Source organism: Castor canadensis, chromosome 17 (genome assembly GCF_047511655.1).
Source record: "Castor canadensis chromosome 17, mCasCan1.hap1v2, whole genome shotgun sequence".
Classification (NCBI taxonomy): Eukaryota; Metazoa; Chordata; class Mammalia; order Rodentia; family Castoridae; genus Castor; species Castor canadensis.
Window position 1 is genome coordinate 45510555 of NC_133402.1, and position 20143 is coordinate 45530697.

The 20143-nt window shown below is 40.6% G+C and overlaps 1 protein-coding gene across 2 annotated transcripts in view; it reads left to right on the top strand.

Moving 5' to 3' along the window:
* The window catches only part of LOC109682495 (zinc finger protein 197), an 80562-nt gene that overhangs the window by 26164 nt on the left and 34255 nt on the right, over positions 1 to 20143 (top strand). Inside the window, exons 1-2 of one of the 2 annotated variants that reach the window (XM_074059505.1) lie at positions 8084 to 8222; positions 11332 to 19001. In XM_074059505.1, the coding sequence (XP_073915606.1) occupies positions 11510 to 12499 (990 nt within the window). In that variant the 5' untranslated portion in view covers positions 8084 to 8222; positions 11332 to 11509 and the 3' untranslated portion in view covers positions 12500 to 19001. Of the gene's footprint in view, positions 1 to 8083; positions 8223 to 11331; positions 19002 to 20143 lie in introns of those variants that run through there. The other variant, XM_074059507.1, reaches the window with a different exon arrangement.

Sequence of the window (20143 nt, forward strand, 5' to 3'; positions counted from 1 at the left end):
ATAAAAGCAAGAGCACACAAGGGAGGGGTGAGGATAGGTAAGACACCTAAAAAACTAGCTAGCATTTGTTGCCCTCAACGCAGAGAAACTAAAGCAGATACCTTAAAAGCAACTGAGGCCAATAGGAAAAGGGGACCAGGAACTACAGAAAAGGTTAGATCAAAAAGAATTAACCTAGAAGGTAACACACATGCAGAGGAAATTAATGTGAGTCAACTCCCTGTGTAGCTATCCTTATCTCAACTAGCAAAAACCCTTGTTCCTTCCTATTATTGCTTATACTCTCTCTTCAACAAAATTAGAGATAAGGGCAAAATAGTTTCTGCCGGGTATTGAGGGGGTGGGGGGAGAGGGAGGTGGCGGAGTGGGTGGTAAGGGGGTGGTGGGGGCGGAGGGAGAAATGACCCAAGCATGGTATGCACATATGAATAATAAAGCAATAAAAATTTTTTAAAAAGGAAGCCAAAAAAAGAAAAAATATATAAAATGAAAAAAAAAAAGGAAAAAATTATAGTTTGAAGCAACGTAGCCATAGATAAAGGAGCACAGGTTTAGGGGTATAGCTCAGTGACAGAGCACTCCCCTAGCATATGAGATGTCCTGAATTTCATCCTCAGCACAGAGAAGGAGGAAAAAAAGGGCCTGAGATCTGAAGTTGTAAGACCCAGGTCTTTAAATCTCAAATTTTCTACTACTAGCTGTGCAACCATAAGCAAATCATTTCACACATCCATGCCTTAGCTTCCGTATTTGAAAAATAAGCATATTACATCATAAAAGTATCCTGGGGCTTAAATGATCTAAAACCAATGAAACCCCTTTATAATCTGTAAAGCAATACATATTGTAATAAGAATTCCAATTTTATAGGGTCCCTCAGGCGTCTCCACTCTTTATCTCTGTTTTTTTGTTTTTATTGGCAGTATTGGGGTTTGAACTCACACCCTTATGCTTGCTAGGAAAGCACTCTACCATTGAGCCACTCATCTAGCCCTTTTTTGTGTTGGGTATTTTCAAGATAGAGTCTTTCAAACTATTTGCCTGGGCTGACCTCGAACCATGATCCTTCCAATCCCTGCTTCCTGAGTAGCTAGTATTATTACAGGCATGAGCCACTGGTGCCCGGCCTTTTTACTCTGTCTTTCATGAGAAATAATGCCTTGACTGCTCTATAACCCAGCCAGCTGCATGTTTTTCACTTGAATCCAAGGCAGAGCCTCACCATTCCTAGGCACTGATAAAGGTGTTTAAGATGTTGCCCAAAAACAGTAAAGGAAATTAGACCTAGCTGTAAACTTAATTCCTTAAGCCCTCATATAAACACCATATCCAAAGTCTCTTGCATAGGACATGCCCTGATAGAACATTCTTTTTTCTCACTGCCCATTTCCAGGGTTGATGTGACCTGTGAACATAAGTTTCCAAGTAAATGTTTTAAACTGATCAACTGTGCTATAGTGCTTCTTTCTTTGGAATCCAAAGGAGACCCATCTTAAGACAGTTTGAGATAGTCTTGAGGAATATCCTGCTACTTTTTTTGACATGGCCTTGCTATGAAATCCAGGCTAGCCTTGAATTCATGATCCTCCTGCCTCAGCCTCCCAAGTCCTAGGATTACAGGCATGTACCAACATACCTGGCTGTCCTCTGCTACTTTTGAGGTGACTTCAGCCAGAGATTCAACTAAAAAGAACACTCACTTTTATATTTTTGAAATATATTTTGATCTTGTATAATAACATGAGAGACATAGTTATAAATACATTGTCAATTCTTAAAGGAGAAGCATTGCATTATCACCATTTTTACCAATAAAGTAAGACTTCATCAACTGGATATTGACTTCATTTGCCCAAACATGAGATCAAATTTCTTTAGCTAACAGATATCTTGATAAAGATTGAAATTACTGAATATTTACACAACTGTTACACACACACACAAAAGACCCTGATTTCTAGGCAGTGAAATAATTTGGAACTAAATGAACATATTTTTGTAGGAAAAATATGCTTGTGAGTAAGGGTAATAAGCTGGATAGGGGGGTTGGAATTTGTATTTTTAATATGCATTCAAGTGACTCTTAATGCTCTCTAAATTTGAGAATGGTTGGACTAGAATAATAATAAGTCATCATTACTCCCATGGAGCAGATGTGGAATTATCGTCTTTTTTTTACTTTGGAATTATCATTTTGAATCAGAATTAATGACTCCCTCCCAAATACAAGAGTAGGTGAAAAGCAAGACCAAATTGAAGGCTATAGTGTATTGACGATAGTATTGTGCTACTTAGTAAATAAAGCATTCTGAGTCCTGACTCCAACACCAACATGTGTAAGTCTTATCACCTCTTTAAACTTCTATTTTTTAGTCCCTATAAAATGTGTCAGAGTTGTAACATGCACATGTTTACAAGCACACGCACACAAACTGGTAGATAAGTAAGTTCCTGGCAGCTGGGTGCTGGTGGCCCACACCTATAATCCTAGCAGAGATCAGGAGGATCACGGTTCCAAGCCAGGCAGACCAAATAGTTTGCCATCACAAAAAAGGGCTGGTGGAGTGGCTCAAGGTGTAGGCCCTGAGTTCAAGCCCTAGAACCGCAAAAAAAAAAAAAAAAAAAAAAAAAAAAAGAATGAATGAAGAATGAAGGCAGGAAGGAAGGAAAGAAGGAAGGAAGATCCTGGCATATTTTAAGTATTCAATACATATTTGGTGACTAATAAAGCCTTTTAAAGGCCCGATTCTCAGACAACTACTTTATAATCATTCCCTAGGTTATATTATCTTATAGAGTTATAATTCCCAAATTTATATTTTTAGCTGTGATTTCTGCACTGGAACTCAGACTCTTATTCCAACAGTTTGACATTTCTGCTTGGGTGTCAAGTTGCCATACTTAACTTAATATAGCCAAAACAATACTACTGATCCCTCTTCCTAACCCTTTTAGGCTACTCCATTTCCAAAAGACAGTATTATGCTTCTTGCTCACATCTGCTGGGATCACAGAGGTCCTTGACCTGAAAGGGCTCAGGAAAGGAATGAACATTCAAGACACAAATCAAGAGGACCAGAAGGCTGATGACCAACTGGCAAATTTTTTTATTTTTGCATTAGGCATATAAGCAGTACAAAGCAGGAAGTTATACAATGCAAGAAGAATTTCTATGCCTGGGAAACAATGCCTCTTCTTGAAAAACAACATCCTCGCTCCAAACACCAATAATTGTGGAGTTGTCCTTAGCCAAATGTGTTAGTCATCTTTCCATCACTATAAAAAATACCTGAGACAAATCAACTAAAGAACAGAAAAGATTTATTTTGGCTCACAGTTTTAGAGCTTTCAGTCTACAGTGGGTTGGCCCTGTTGCTTTTGGGCCTAGAGAGGCACATTGTGATGGGAGCGTATGCTGGAACAAAGCTGCATCCTTCATGGCCTGGAAGTGGGGGAAAAAAAGAAGAGGAGAAGACGGGGGTTCTGCCATCTTCTTCATGAGCACATCCCCAACAACCCAAGACCTATGACTAGACCTCACCTCTTCGTTTCCACACCTCCCAGTAGAACCAAGCTAGAAGTATGCCTTTAACACATGCACTTGTGGAAGACATTCCAGATACAAACAATAACAACCAACATTCAATTCACTAGCAAATCACTCTGACCATGCCTTCAAAATACATGCACTACCTACCAGTTATCACCTCCTCCCTGACTTCTAAGCTAGTCCAAGCCACTTTCATTTCTAACCTGGGATACTGCAATAGCTTCTAAATCTCCCTGCTTCTATTCTAACCCATATTTAGATTGTTCTGCATAAAGTAGTCACTGCTAAATTTAAAAACCTAGGTCCGGGAGTAAAACTTTCACGAAAGGTTTATGTTGGGATACCTGCAGAGAAAGAGCAAAAATCAGAATTTATAGGAACAGATTTCTTGACTCATATCTCATTGCTAACAATGTGTCAGAAAAACAAAAAAAGAGCATGTCACTCCTCTGTACCCAAAGCCCCGACAGCTAGCTTTCTGTGTTACTCAGAGCAATGCAAAGCTTTATCATAGCCAACAATGTGCTATTCCCGATTTAAGACTTCTGCTCCTAATTTCCATCTATCAGAAACTCTCTTCCCTCAGACATCCACGTGCTTCCATCACTCACTCCCTGTCTCGGTCTGTCACCTATTAAAACACTCCCACTACCTTCTTTCTCCCTTCTAACTTGCTACTGCCTTCAGCGTATTTATTTATCATCTCCCTTGACTTGAATGTAACCCTTTGGGGGCAGGGAGCTCATTTTCTTACTACTGTGTCTGCCCCGCCTAGAATAGTGACATGCTAGCTGCCCAATAAATACTTTCATACGACGATATAAGATAGCGGATCCTGACTTTGAGACGCAATCTGTTGAAGAAAAGAGAACCTCTCTGCTTGGCAGCTGTAGCTGGGAATGTGCGACTTCAGACACTCCTAGCGCAAGGAAGGTGGCCTGGCTACCCAATTGATTGATTACTTTCCCGTTCCAGGTCTCACTCTTTCCAGGAATCTCCTCTCATTGGCTGATCTCTTCAAGTCCTCCCGCTCTCCAAGCCAATGGTAGGGCAAAGTCGGCCTAGTAGGCGCGGCTAGAGCGTCCACAAACCTCGCTGGGCTTCCGCGGCATGTGGGATGCTCCAGGCTGGGGGTCACAGAGATGTGGAAACCTCCCGATGCCTAGAAGGGCCGGAGGGGCCCGCAAAGGGGTTAGGAAGGAGTCGCTGACGCAGTTCCTTCTCCGCTTTGTTCCCAGAAGTGCGTCTGGCGCTTTCGGTGAGGGGTGCACAGCGGCGTAGAGCTGGGAGGGTCGGCCGGGTTTTTGGGAGTGCGTGGGACACGCAAGGCGTGGAGTCAGGCCTCCTCCGCGGCTGTTCGCTGCGACACCTGCGCGACGGCCGAGGGGTCGGTGTGGACCTCCTTCTTCGTTCCGCGCTCTCTTTGTCTTGGGTCTAGTCTCCGACTCCTCGTAGCTGCTAGCTTGGAGCAGGATAGGGGTGGTGACAGACCGTGCCATCCCCAGCAGCTAACAGTGGGCCGCCCAGGCAGTATTGATCGAGGTCCCTCTCAGGTTATCCGAGGGCCCCGCCACCTCCTGAGTATTTGACTCGAATCACCCATCCGATCCCGGCTCTGTCACCAAGGAGGACACGAGCCCGGGATGAGGGTGTAGAGGGAGCAGAGTCTTGCCAAGATTATTCCTACAACAAATATTAATATATTTAGCACCAACCCAGGAGTGTGCTAGGATCTGGGGATACAGTTGTGTACAAGGCTGAGCTATGTTCTGGAAAAGAAGAAATGGAACAAGCTTGAAGAGTTAGAAGCAGAGCCTGAGCATATGGAAGGGGAAAAGCACAAAACATACTTTGAGGTCTAATAATTCTAAGAAATAGGTAATCAGAAAAAAAAATTCTAATGTCTTTTGAAGTATTTCTTTCTATTTAAAGACACTTGATTCAGCTAAGTTCCTCCTCTACCTTGTGCAAACTTTCTATGGAAAGCTATACTGCAGAGAAATTCCCAGTAAGAATGCATTTTGCAGTTAGAGAAAATATAGAGGCTTTTAGATTCCAACGGACTAGGAGAAAAATAATTTTTTCTTTCAGCAGTACTGGGGTTTGAACTCGGGATTTTGCATTTGTTAGGTGCTCTATTTTGAGCCATGCCTCCAGCCCTAAAAGGAATGGTTCTGATGTGTTAGAATGAGGGTTTCTTTCAGACTCTAGAAGTCTTATCACTCACTAGTCCTATCTTGGGCAAGTCATTCAACCCCTGGGAACCTCATTTCCTACTCATTAAAATTGGAATGCCATCCTGACTGCTCACGGAACCTACTTAACAATAGTTTACTGCCCCATGTCCACTTGGAGTTAAGGTAATCAGAAAACTCCATCATTAATATCTGTTTACAGTGACTCAAGCCTCCATTAGCAGCTTCCTCACTGACCCCAAGGAGGAGATAAGGCAAAAATCTGTCCTGGGATGATCCTTTGGAGTGCAACTGCTGTGCATAGAAATGAGGGTGAGTCATTCCCTTGTTTCCTGAGCAGGTGAGATGCAGACTATGAAGTTAGTGTAGGACAGGTATCCTGCCGGCTAAATGATGTGGAGATGGAGGTTCAAAGGAAGCGTTTCTTGATGGTTATTTATAAAATAGGAGAAAAACCACAGAAGTGGAAGGAATTACCTCTGTACTTTGAGGAGTAGAGTTTGGGGATGATGGGAAAAGGTGTTGCAGTGCAACTCAAATTTGGGGCCAGGAGACTTGGATTGGAGTTTCAGTTCTCCTGTAAATTCCAGTTCCTCCATCTGTACATTTGGATATCAGACTAGGTGGTCTGGAGGTCTCCTCCAGCGCCAACATTCTAAGACCCTCTGAATAGTAGGACTGGTCAATTTCTTAGGGAATGTAGACCCTTGGATTGTCATGTTGATTTAGAATCATGAAGAATGCAAAAACGCTGTTATTTATCACACAATATTGGACCCAAAAAAAGATGAACAGGTAGAGGAGGGATGGTGGTGGTAAGGTGTAGTAGATTCACTCTCACCATCCCCATGAATGCTCCAGATATTAGATACAATCCTGAACTTGTTTAACATTGTAAACTAACCTTTTACTGAGTTCTCTTTTTGACAGGCAATGTGTGATATCCACAGGCCCTGCTGTCTAGGAGCTTAGAGCTTAATATGTACATGTGATGACGAGGGGCACAGACATGCATATATGCAACTCTAATATAAGGCAAACTGGTCACCTAAACTTGTGCTTTTGTGCACAGTTACCTAGGTATCCTTAATGCCCTACTGGCCCTGTGGGCTCCTCTTTCTCTCCTACATCTCCAGTAAGACCCTATCAGCCTAGTGCCTGGAAATTTTTCCAGGATTACTAAGGAAATTTCCCATCCAATCAGGCAACAATCGTTAGGTCTCCTTTTGATCAAACTCACATCAAACCGGCCCTCCCTGATCTCGTGTCTAGACCCACTTCCTCCTCAGATTCTACAGAAATACCCTGGACTTCACAGTACATCCCTCTGCATTTCTTTTTCCTACCTTTTATGCCTACTAACACACATCCCTATCTCACTAAGATTACACATTTTCATAACTTCCTTTGATTCTTTTTCCCCCCAAATTTATATGCCTGATTTCTCCTCCTCTTGTATAAAGTGTTTTCCCATGTCTCATCTTGCTTAGTGACACTACCATTCTTAATGGTTGGATGTGAATCTGATGACCTTGCATTGTTTTTGTCACACATTCTCTCTATCCAGCCTGATATATGTGGATGCTCTCTTGGAATAGCTGATTTTCATTGTTCTCTGTCCTGTCATTATCTTGGGCTAGCATCTTGCTATCTTATTCACACATTTATTGGGCTTCAGCAAAATGCTAGGCCCCCCACTGGTCATCCATACTGCATTTCTAAAGTTTTCTCCTAACTTATTTCCCTTCCTTCATTCTTTTCTTCCCCTCTATTCCATTTGGTTAATCTTCCTCAAGCATTTTTTTCCTAATTTCACTTTTGAATAGGGTGATACAAAATTTCTTATCCAAAACAGGATATTTTTGTGAGTTAAGGGAGCACTGTTTAATAAGATATCGGTATAACAGGTATAAGCCAGCACTATTCTTGGAAATCCAGGATATATAATCATCCCACAATTAGAGAGCATTTCTTGGATTCTTTCCTTTTTCAGTTTCCTCAACTTATTCCCCATGGGAACCCCAACTGCCAATCTCCTCTGTTTTTCACTTTATTTATAAAGCTGAGATAAGTATGAATGTTCTAAGAGATGGCAGAGAGGAAAGATGAGAATTAAGGGAAATGGATGGTAATGCTTGAAAAAACATATTGATAAGTAAGAAAGAGAGTAAGGAGAGGAGAATAGCAAGGTAGAAAAAGGAATACAAATTACAGAGCAAGGAAAGAAAATTAAGATTTGACTCTTTGGAACTTGTTTCCAGTTGACTATCAAATTCTATCCATTTTTTTGTCTTGTCATTTCAGTGTTCTGGCTGGGTTTACTTCAAGCAACTTGATTCTTTCATTCCTTCATTTGTTCAGCAAACAACAAAAATTTTTGTTTACTTACTAAGTGCCTGGAACTGTTCTACAGTGGTGAACAAAAAGAACAAAATCCCTACCAGCATGAAGCTTACACATAGTGTAATCTTCCTCTTGTGAGTACACCAACCCTGCACCACCTTCCTTTTGAAAAAACAATTACTGCTTCTCTTCTGAGATTCAGCTGAAGTTCTGTCCTTCTAAAACCCTTCCCCCCAGCATTCTGAGCCTCAATAATTTCTCCTCCCTCCTTTCCTTAGCCTCTGTAGACCAGATACCTTAATGAAATTTATTTCCTCACAATTCTGGAGGCTAGAAGTCAGTCTAAGATTGGGGTAATCAATTAGGTTTCTGTTGGAGGACTCCCATCCTAGCTTGTGTGGATGGCTGTTACTGCAGTGTGCCCACATGACCTTTGCTTGTGTGCATGCAGGAAGAGAAAGGGCTCGCTTGTGTTTCTTTTTATACAGCACTAATCCTTTTGGATTAAGGCTTACCTTTATGACCTCATTGAACCTTAATTATCTCCTTGGAGGCCCCATCTCTAAATACAGTCATATTGAGGTAGGGCTTCAACATGATTTCAGGGAGACACAAATATTCAGTCCATAACAGTGCTTTTTAAATTTTTCCCTATCAGAATGGTGATTTTTATAAAATATGTTGCTAAATAATTATTAGATTAAGAAATGTATGAAGAAGAGAAAGTTTCAGAGATTAGAAATGGAAACAAAAAGCAGAAAGAACTACCAGTTTTCTCCCAGAGACAACTCTGGAGGTAAGTACACTTGCAATTCTAATCTGCTCTGTTGTCCCCTGGCTTCTCACTGAGTTTCCTCCACTTCCTCATCCTGTGTGATTAGGTGAGTTAGCAGCAGCTGGATGGGGTGAGCTCAGGATTCAGCCAAGAACTCACTCTCACCCTATTCTCTCTAGCTACCCTTCAAACCTTGCACATTAGTCTATGTAAGTACTTGTGTATGGAGTCAGTTGCATCTGTACTTCCACGATGTGAACTTAATCCTTGACGGATCTCTTCTTGCTGGTCTTGAGCACTCACCACTGAACATATCCCTCCTCCAGAAAATGACTCAGTTTACCAGAAAAACATAAGACAATGGGAATTGATCAAACTTTTTTGAAAGAGTAGGCAGTACTGCAAAGCAATTTCATCCCTTTGACTTGTGGAACTTCTATCCTAGGAATATATTTTAATAGGAAGAAAACTTTCTATGGACAAAGAGATCATGAAAAGGCTGGAGGTGTGGCTAAAGTGGTAGAGTACTTGCCTCGTAAGCACAAGTAACCCCTCCCCTGAAAATGATAGGTAAATTATGAATTCAATTAGTGGTATGTTATGTGGAAAACTACTAATAAAAATTAATATTTTAATATGTATTATTAATGTGTATTACAATATATGTACCACTATACAGGTATATATGAACAGGTATATATAGTGGTACATACCTGTATTCCCAACTATTTAGGAGGCAGAGGCAGAATGATTGCAAATTGCAGGCCAACTCAAGCAAAGTTAGCAAGATTCTGTCTCAAAAACAAAATACAGTGCTGCACTAGTGACTCATGCCTATAATCCTAACTACTTTCAAGGATGAGATCTGGTGGATTGAGACTCAAGGTCAGCCTGGGCAAAATAACCAGACTAAAAAGGGATTGGAGGTGAGGCTTAAGCAGTAGAGTCCCTGCTTCTTAAGCATGAAGGCATGAGTTCTAACCCCAATCCCACCCTTTCCCCAAAAGGATACAAAACAAAAAGGGCTGGGGATGTAGCTCAAACAGTAGAGTGTTTGCCTAGAATTCTCAAGGCCCTGGGTTCAATCTCCTGTATGGCAAAACAAACAAACAAACAAAAAAAAAAAAAAACGGGGAAAATGTTGGTCAAAGGACAGAATTTCAGCCAGGAGAAATAGGTTCAGAAAATCTATTGCACAATATGACTATAGTTAATAACAATGTATTATATACTTGAAATTTGTTAAGGGTAGATTTTAAATGTTCTCACCACAAAAAAAGTATGGGAGGTCATAGATATGCTAATTAGTGTATCTTAACCATTCCACAAGGTCTATATAAGTCAAAACATATATTACTATACTATAAATACTTACACTTTTTTATTTATCATTAAAATGCAGAAGAGATAGGGTGAAAAATTTTATCTACAATGTGTTTTTCCAACAAGATGTAGACAAACAAGTCTGAAATGAAGCATAGTAGAAGAAAAATTAGGCATGTGCTAGTATCATGGAGTCACCAGTCGCCTTTCATTTTCTTTTACAATTCAACCCCCCTCTGCATTTGAAATGTACCTTATATTATATAGAGAGTTTCATGTCAAACCAGTTGGGAAATTCCTGTTCATTCTTGATAGGTGGCTTCATGTCTTAGCCCCAATTGTTTGTGTTATCCCCTAATCTCATCCTTTTGCATTGTTTACATTGCCAAAGCAAAGTCCTATCACAGTTCTCCACCATGCTTTAACCTTTTTCTTCAATTAGACCCCTCAGGATCACCCAGTAGATTGTTAGATTGATGGCATGGTAAAAAGCAGACAGATGAAACTAGCACAGAAAGCTGGCTCTAGGTATAGACCAGCCTCTACACAGCAGGCTGTAATGTGACTAGGCTTCAATAGTGAAAGAACTGTATTCCCACTTATCTAACGGGGCTTAAATATACAGGGGTAGAGTGGGCCATGGTACCTAGACCTAGAGAAAAAGATGAAATCTTAGTCATACCCTAAGATAGAATCCCACTTGATGTTTTAAAGAACAATTTTTGAGTGTCTGTTCTATGCCAGCCACTATATCACTAGCATTAGGAAAACTAAAAGCCAAACAAGTCTGAAGATTAGTCATTTCAGTTACAGAACTAAGGATATTTCATTTTACTTTTTCTAGGGACCAGATTATAGTTGAGCCTGCCATTATGAATTGATGCGCTATTTCTGTGAGTTCGCAGAAAGAAACCAGGGTGGATTTTATACTGCTCACTGCTTCCTCTCACGTTGGACCAGTTGGACTCTGCTCACTCTGGCTTCTGTGTCTAAGTTCACTTTTCTAGCTTTCTGAGTAGTTTCCTGCCTTTGAACATTTACCCTTCTAAACGCGTTGGGGTCTACCTCATCCTGTCCTTTGGACAGTTCTTATTTCCATAGTACAGAGAACAGGTGACATGCACAATTTCTGTTTCTTCTATCAGATGGTGAAACTGGGACTGCAAAGGTGTTGATTACAATGCATCATTCCTGAAAAATCAGAATCACATTGTACTCTCTAAAGAATTCCACAACAGTGTTGCCAAGAAAGCAAAAATTTCAAAATTTCCTCTGAAGGGATAAAGAAGACTAGAAAAGCCACTGGAATGCTCCCATCAGAAAATGAGAAGAAAGACAAGAAACTTCGAACATAGGGTTAAAAACAATAAAGCACTCACAGAAGGGAGTGATCAAGAATCTGAAAAAGATGTTAGTCAGTGCTCTGACCCCACAAATGAGAGAGTTCAGGCTGAAAAGAGACAGTATGTGTGCACTGAGTGTGGGAAAGCCTTTAGTCAGAGTGCAAACCTCACAGTGCATGAACGAATCCACACAGGAGAGAAGCCCTATAAGTGTAAGGAGTGTGGAAAAGCCTTCAGTCATAGCTCCAACCTTGTGGTTCATCAGAGAATCCACACTGGGCTGAAGCCCTATACATGTAGTGAATGTGGGAAATCTTTCAGTGGTAAGTCACACCTCATTCGGCACCAGGGCATCCACAGTGGAGAGAAAACCTATGAATGTAAGGAGTGCGGGAAAGCCTTTAGTAGGAGTTCAGGACTTATTTCACATCACAGAGTTCATACTGGGGAGAAGCCCTACACCTGTATTGAGTGTGGAAAAGCCTTTAGCCGAAGCTCAAACCTTACTCAACATCAGAGAATGCACAAAGGGAAAAAAATTTACAAATGTAAGGAGTGTGGGAAGACATGTGGTTCTAATACAAAGATCCTGGACCATCAGAGAATTCACACTGGGGAGAAGCCCTATGAGTGTGATGAGTGTGGAAAAGCGTTCATCTTAAGGAAGACGCTTAGTGAACACCAGAGACTTCATCGTAGAGAGAAACCTTACAAATGTAATGAGTGCGGGAAAGCTTTTACTTCTAATCGAAATCTTGTTGATCATCAGAGAGTTCACACTGGAGAGAAGCCTTACAAATGTAATGAATGTGGGAAAACCTTCCGGCAGACTTCTCAAGTTATTCTACATTTGAGAACCCACACTAAGGAGAAACCTTATAAATGTAGTGAGTGTGGAAAAGCCTATCGTTACAGCTCACAGCTTTTTCAACACCAGAGAAAACATAACGAAGAGAAAGAAACCTCATAAATAACAAACATCCTTGGTAATAGGGCTAACTGCTACTCTTCTAAAAAGTAATTTTTGCAGTATCATTAACCATAATTCTACTTTTAAAATCCAAATGGGAAATAATGAGTAGACAAAGACAACTGAAAGGGGTGGGGAGCCCTAGATTTTCAACAATACAGGGGTATAGGAGCTGGGGGCATGGCTCAAGCTGTAGAGTGCCTGCCTAGGAAGTGCCAGGCGCTGAGTTCAAACCCCAGTAATGCCAAAAAAAAAAAAAAGAGGAATAATATTTAATTTCCATGTCAAATGGTTTGGGTAAAATGGAAGATGAAAGAAAGAAAAACAATGAAACAATTCAATTTTTTAAATTTATGCAAAAGAGAAAGGAAGTAAACCAAACCAAAATGTTAAGATTATTTCTGGGTAATGCAGAATTGTAGATAATTTCTATTTTCTTCTGTGTCCTTTTCTATACTTTCTAGATTTTTTATAAGAAGAATGTACTACTTTTATACTTAGGAAAAAACTATAGTATATTTTAAATGCAATGAGTACGTGTTCATTTTCACTCGACAGTGTTAGGAAAGGCACTTGTTATATACTCTTAAAATATTGGGATTATACCTGAATACTGACACTTAGCAGTAGTGAAACTGGCTGAATCAGTTCCTTTTAGAGACTGTTTTCTGCTAGTGAAGTCATTCACACTAATTCTTTGTCTTTTTGTTTGTTTGTGTGTTGGACTAGGGTTTGAAGTTAGGTCTACAAGTTCAGCCACACCTCCAGTCCATTTTGCTGTGATTATTTTGGAGATGAGATCTTGTGAACTCTTTGTTCAGGTTGGACTTGAACCATGATTCTCCTGATCTCAACCTCATAATTAGCTAGCATTACAGGTGTGAGCCACCAGTGCCTGGCTCTTTTTTTTTTTTTTTTTTTGATACTGGAGTTTGAACTGACAGCCTCATACTTGCTAGGCAGGTGCTCTATCACTTAAGTCAGTCTGACAGCCCTGTTTCATTCTGGGTCTTTTTCAAGATAGTGTCCTATGAACTATTTCCCTGGCCTGGCTTCAAACTACAATCCTCCTGATCTCTGCCTCCTGAATAGCTAGAATTACAGGTATGAGCCATTAGGGCCCAGCTAATTTTTTTTTCTTATGATAATAGGATCTCACTATGTAGCTTAGGCTGAGCTCAAACTTGTGATCCTCCCGCCTCAGCCTCCCAAGTGCTCAGGTTATAGGTGTGTGCTTACCTGTCCTTTGTCTTTTGCAGTTTTAAAATAAGTGAGTTGTCTATGTATAATTACTGTTAAGTTAGACACACATACTCTCTCTCTCTCTCTCTCTCTCTCTCTCTCTCTCTCTCTCTCTCTCTCAGCAAAAATTGAGTGCGCCCTCCTTTCCCTCAATTGTGTACTGGTCTGAAGATGGTGAGCTACCTATATCCTGGCTTTCCAGGACATGTTCAGACAACTAGGAAAAAGTTGCCCTTATGAAGTTGAAACAATTATAGGCTTAAAAACATTAAAGAGTTGGTTATCATTAATATAAAACTAGTGGGAGATTTTGCCTTCACTGTTATATACAGTTTAGTATGTAAAAATACAGATTTTGGGTTTGGGAGATCTGTGTTCTAGTCCCAACTTTGCTGAGTACTAGCTTGTCAGTTTTGCATACGTCATTTAACTGCATTTAGCCTCAGACTTTTCTGTAAAAAGAGAATAAATTATCCCACAGGGTTGCTGTGAGGATGAAATGAAATAATGAATGTAATGTATGACAAGCCTGACACATGGTAACGTATAATATCTCAAGTGTAGGACATTGGAACAGTGTTTCTAAACACTCTAGAGGGATGGTTGAAGTTTTGCCAAAGGTAGCATATAGGATGTTTTCAAGTGTAACGAATGGAATATTAAATGGTAATAAATTAGACCTTAAGAATATTGATTTTTTACTTAATAGGAAGTCTAGAGGTAAGCAGTTCATCAGACTTCCAAATTAACTCTATAATTTTCATATTGTCTTTCATTTCTCATAACCCCATGGTCGCAAGCCAGTGGCCACAGCTGGACCTCCTTTTCTTCACACAACTCCCTGCAAGTTAGGAATTGAAGAGAGGGGCTGAGGCTTTCTTACGTGAGTCCTTTCTTCTCCCGCTCCCAGAATAAGGGAGGGAAGGGTACGGAGCAATTAACGCCACAGATGCAGCCAGCTTTCCTCACCCTCCCTACGGCCAGCTCTCCAAGACGGTCTTAGCCCATCTTGACCCAGTATTCAAAACTTTTAGGTCTTTAGTTCAAAGTCCATCTGGCTACAATTAGGATCTCCCCAATTCTTAACTCAGCCATTCCTCTTTGTGCACTGTGAATCCCTAAGCCCAACACAGTGATTCATTATTTCATAAGTTATTGAGGATATGTTATTTAATTCTTGCAACATTTGTGTAAGAAAATTGAGTCTCAGGCTGACAGAGTGGCTCAAATGGTAGAGTACCTGCCTAGCAAATGTGAGACCTGAGTTTTTGTTTTCCAAAAACAAAAGAAAAGAAAAAAAACAAGTCTCAGTATATTAGGTGACTGGTTTATAAGTGGTTGGAGCCAGAATTTGAACTCAGATCTGACTTTGAAGTTCATGCTTTCCTCATGATACCAAAGTCTCTCTTCTCACCTGGTGATTCTGTATGAGTGGGAGACCAATTGAGGTTCTAAGGATGGCACCTCTGTGAAAGGTGATTGTAGCTGAATAATTATTTGACCATGGTTTCAGAAGGAAGACGCTATCAATCTCTGAGTAAGATTTATGGCCTATCTCTGTACCTTATAATTTCATTTTAAGGGTTATATATATTTCTTCCTTGACATTACTGGAAAGAAAGAAGTAAAGGTTGTATATCTGTGTGAAAAAAGATTGTTTGGTTTTTGTCCCATTTTGATAGGATAGTGGTTTGTTCATAATTCTGTGATACAGTAGTCCCTCTTCCTAGAGTTATTCAAAGCAGGGATTGGAGGGCCTGGAATAGACTGGCTGCATTCAGGAGCATTCGTCTGCTGATGCTTCCTGTATTGCTGAGTGGATAAGTGTTCTCCAGTCACTGCGCAATCATTTTCCCATCACTATGTGGTGCCTGAAATTTTTTCTTCACATAGGCTTTCTTTTTCAATGAAAGAATTTTTTATCTTTAAGAGTAAATATTTCTAAGGAAGGATATTATGTCATCTCATACCCAGAGATCTGAATACAGGAAATCTTCACATTTCTTTCCCCAGGGAAGCTAGGATTAAGGTCTCTTGAAGCCCTCATTCATCTTCTAGACTGATGTTGAGCTGCAGAAGGAAATGGTGGCCACACGTTCCCGCACCCCTTCTGAGAAGTATCCTGCAATATGGTTTGAACAGATCACCCACCTTCCTCCATGGCTCTGCTTGGACTCCCAGTTGTTACCTTAGAGCTTAAGCCTACATCCTTGGTCAGGCATCCTTTTAAGCCTTTTCATAATACCCTGAGTTCAGGTGATATCTCTGAATGTGTTTTCTTCATTTCCTTGTACTGATGGAACTTGGGCTTTTCCCTAAGGGCAATACTTCCTCCTTGGTTCCTTGATTGCCAGTCTTTGTCTCCCTCAACCCATGTACCTCTCTGCACTGCCATGTCTTCTCTATTCTCTATCAGAAACCAGCTCTGTTGAAACATTACAGAACCACTGTATATTACCCAGCTGTGTTTTGTCATCTACTAGCTTCCTGTGCACTTACCCATGTTTTTAGTACCCAGAATATTCCTGAGGAATGTGAAGAGGCAATATTTCTATGATGGACATCCTGGTTATGCAGACTTAACTCTTGTGGATTAAAAATACACACGTTCTTCTTAGTTGAAAGGAATGTGTAAAATAAAATTTCACAAGAAAGAAAGAAAAAGAGAAAGAGAAATTATGTAAGAAAAAGAAACCTGCTTAGAGAGGAAGTGTTAGTTCCCTAGACTTTAGAGATTTTTTTCCCCATAGGTGTAGATGGTGAGTACTATGTTAGGTCTCATTTGGAAGAAAATTGAAACAAAAAAGAGCCTTATTTAGGTTAGCTGAATAATTGTATCTAAATCCATAAGATTAAATTGAATTGCAGCTCTGAATCCTCAGTGACAGGTCTTTTATTTTGGTATTTTTCTCTTCAATATAAATAAAAATCTTGCTTATATTATTAGACTGTTTTTTGTTCTTGAGTGTCTTTAATCACCTCTAATATTATAAAACTAGAGACATAAGATTGTTTTTGCAGGAAATAGTGATAATTAAACATCTGCTATTCGAAATAATCACTTTTCTTTTTGCTTCCTTTGCTCAGAGTGGGATGAAAACAATTCAATCTGCTTCATTTTAAGGAGTTGGTTATTTTTAGAATAAAGAAGATGCTGGCTTATCTCTACATGATGTTTGTTATTTTTATAGTTACATAAAGTCATACTCTGAAGCCAGTAGATCAGTTGAGTCATTTCCCTATTTCTTTACCAAAATCAGTTAAACAGAAGTGGTCTTGGAACAGAGTACAAAAGCCATCTTTAGGTAACATGCAGAAGCTGCTTCTACTACCTAACTCAAAGGAGTTTATTATTTCAAAAGATGCCCTTCATCATTGTAGTAATGAGGCAGGATAGATCAGGGAAGATGAGGCATGGGAAAGAGCCACCAGGAATTCAGAGATAAACACTATATTAATATGTGGCTTCATTAAAAGCACACGAGCACTATTTTCTTTGCTTAAAGCCTTACACTGCCCCCCCACACACACATACAACAAGCTGCAACATTTAGTAAAATGGAAAAAAAGGAAAAGTAGTTCTTGCCCTCTGCTTGCCCAAATAATTAGTGTACATTGGGAACTGAGTAAGGGTATCTTAAAGAAAGAAACTTATCTTCGGGAAAACCACCAGGGAAAGTGAGTCCTCTGGGCACAAAAAGTGTTCACAAAGAAAAATACTTATCACAAAGATGGACACCTGTCTTGAGGAGAGCATCTGGTGGACCTGTCCTTTATTTTTTTTCCTTTTTCTTTTATTATTCATATGAGCATACAAGGCTTGGTTCATTTCTCCCCCCTGCCCCCATCCCTCCCTTACCACCCACTCCGCCCTCTCCCTCTCCGCCCTCCAGTACCCAGCAGAAACTATTTTGCCCTTATTTCTAATTTTGTTGTAGAGAGAGTATAAGCAGTAACAGGAAGGGACAAGGGTTTTTGCTGGTTGAGATAAGGATAGCTATACAGGGCATTGACTCACATTGATTTCCTGTGCATGGGTGTTACCTTCTAGGTTAATTCTTTTTGATCTAACCTTTTCTCTAGTACCTGTTCCCCTTTTCCTATTGGCCTCAGTTGCTTTTAAGGTATCTGCTTTAGTTTCTCTGCGTTAAGGGCAACAAATGCTAGGTAGTTTTTTAGGTGTCTTACCTATCCTCACCCCTCCCTTGTGTGCTCTCGCTTTTATCATGTGCTCATAGTCTAATCCCATTGTTGTGTTTGCCCTTGATCTAATGTCCACATATGAGGGAGAACATACGATTTTTGGTCTTTTGGGCCAGGCTAACCTCACTCAGAATGATGTTCTCCAATTCCATCCATTTACCAGCGAATGATAACATTTCGTTCTTCTTCGTGGCTGCATAAAATTCCATTGTGTATAGATACCACATTTTCTTAATCCATTCATCAGTGGTGGGGCATCTTGGCTGTTTCCATAACTTGGCTATTGTGAATAGTGCCACAAGAAACATGGGTGTGCAGGTGCCTCTGGAGTAACCTGTGTCACAGTCATTTGGGTATATCCCCAAGAGTGGTATTGCTGGATCAAATGGTAGATTGATGTCTAGCTTTTTAAGTAGCCTCCAAATTTTTTTCCAGAGTGGTTGTACTAGTCTACATTCCCACCAACAGTGTAAGAGAGTTCCTTTTTCCCCGCATCCTCGCCAACACCTGTTGTTGGTGGTGTTGCTGATGATGGCTATTCTAACAGGGGTGAGATGGAATCTTAGTGTGGTTTTAATTTGCATTTCCTTTATTGCTAGAGATGGTGAGCATTTTTTCTGTCCTTTGTTTAAAGAGATGCTCAGACATCTATGTTATAATGACCCAAATTTAATAAGTGGGCCAACCTTGAAATCTTTGGACCCAAATGATAAAATAGTATAACAGCAAAATTAATTAAATATACCAGGTGTCAGAACAAAGAGGAGCACTGCACTTTTCCTAAGGCAAATTCAAGCCAACCCCCCCAATCTACTTTTTCAACATAAATACCCCTGATGTTACAGCACTCATTGCACTGTTATCAGATGTGCCACACCCATGTCTGGGTTATGTTCTATGTTTCTATCTTTGCTTTACTAATAAACTTTCTTGATCTCTACCTTGATGTGTCCTAAAATTATTTTTTTCAATAACATCATGAACCCAAGAGCCTCTCTTTTGGAGGGCTTCACCTTGGGGCATCACTGGTTCCAATAACAGCAATTACATTATTTTTTCATTCCAAAATAAAGTTTCTGCAAATTATCGTAGCTTGGGAACTAGGAAGGGGCTCAGTAACCTTTTAGTACCTGTTCTTTTTTTCAATCTTGCACTTTGAGGCCTTTCCAGAGCACAGTATAGTCAAGAGTCAGGCTGGTATTCAAGGTCTCACCTGTAATTCCAGCTTCCCAGGAGGCAGAGGTAGGAGCTTCATGGTCTGAGGGTGGCCCAGGGCAAGAGCAAGACCCTATTTAAAAAAACCCAAAAAGTAGTCCAAGTGGTGCAAGCTGGGATAGTAGGCCTCCCTGCTTCACAACCCCACCAGATTATCAAAGACTTAGATGGATTCCCAGTGACCAGAACATTAATGCTTGTTTTCGTTCAAATTGGCACTGTTTCTCCAAGACCTGATAACAGTTGAGATATTCAGGGGGCTGAATATAGTCTTCACATTGCTTGTCCCAGCTTTCCCCCCTTTCTCCCTTACCTCGGTCTTGCTTCGGAATCCTGAGGGATTTGCTTGCTTCAGTGCAGATAAAAACCTACATGGAGCTAGATTCCAAGATGGCAACTAGAGGGAGGAAGCAGAAAGCATGCTTCCTAAAGTAAAATCTTGAAGAGACACTGAAGAAACACCTTGCAGGAAAAACCACCAAGAAGAGGCAAAACTCCGACACCTCCACACCCCCAGCCTGTGCGTAGCATCCCCACTCCACATTAAACAGAGAAACCAGGAGGGCTCCCACACCACCAGACGCCAGCTCCTACTGGCTCAAGAGAAACAGACTACCAGGTGAGCTAAGCGGCACGTGGTATTTCCACAAACAACCCTGGGCCAGATCAGCATAGCCCCCTGGACAGACTGACCCCCACCCAGGGAAAAAAGAGAAAAAAAACAAACTGAATAAAAACAACAAAAAAAGACACGTAGCAAAGAGGGCGGGGTGCCCTGAGCACCAAAGGGGGGGGAGGGGAAATTCATCACAGAAATGTAAATAGACAAGCTGCTGGAGAAGGCAGGAGTGGCAGCCCCCACCCAGCAACCTTGGAGCGGGAAAGCCTGTAACAGTGGCTGTCATGAGGAAAGCTCCACTGGAAAGTGGGGAAGGGGCACTTCTCCACATGAACTGTAAGTTAACAAACTGTCCAGAGAAGGCA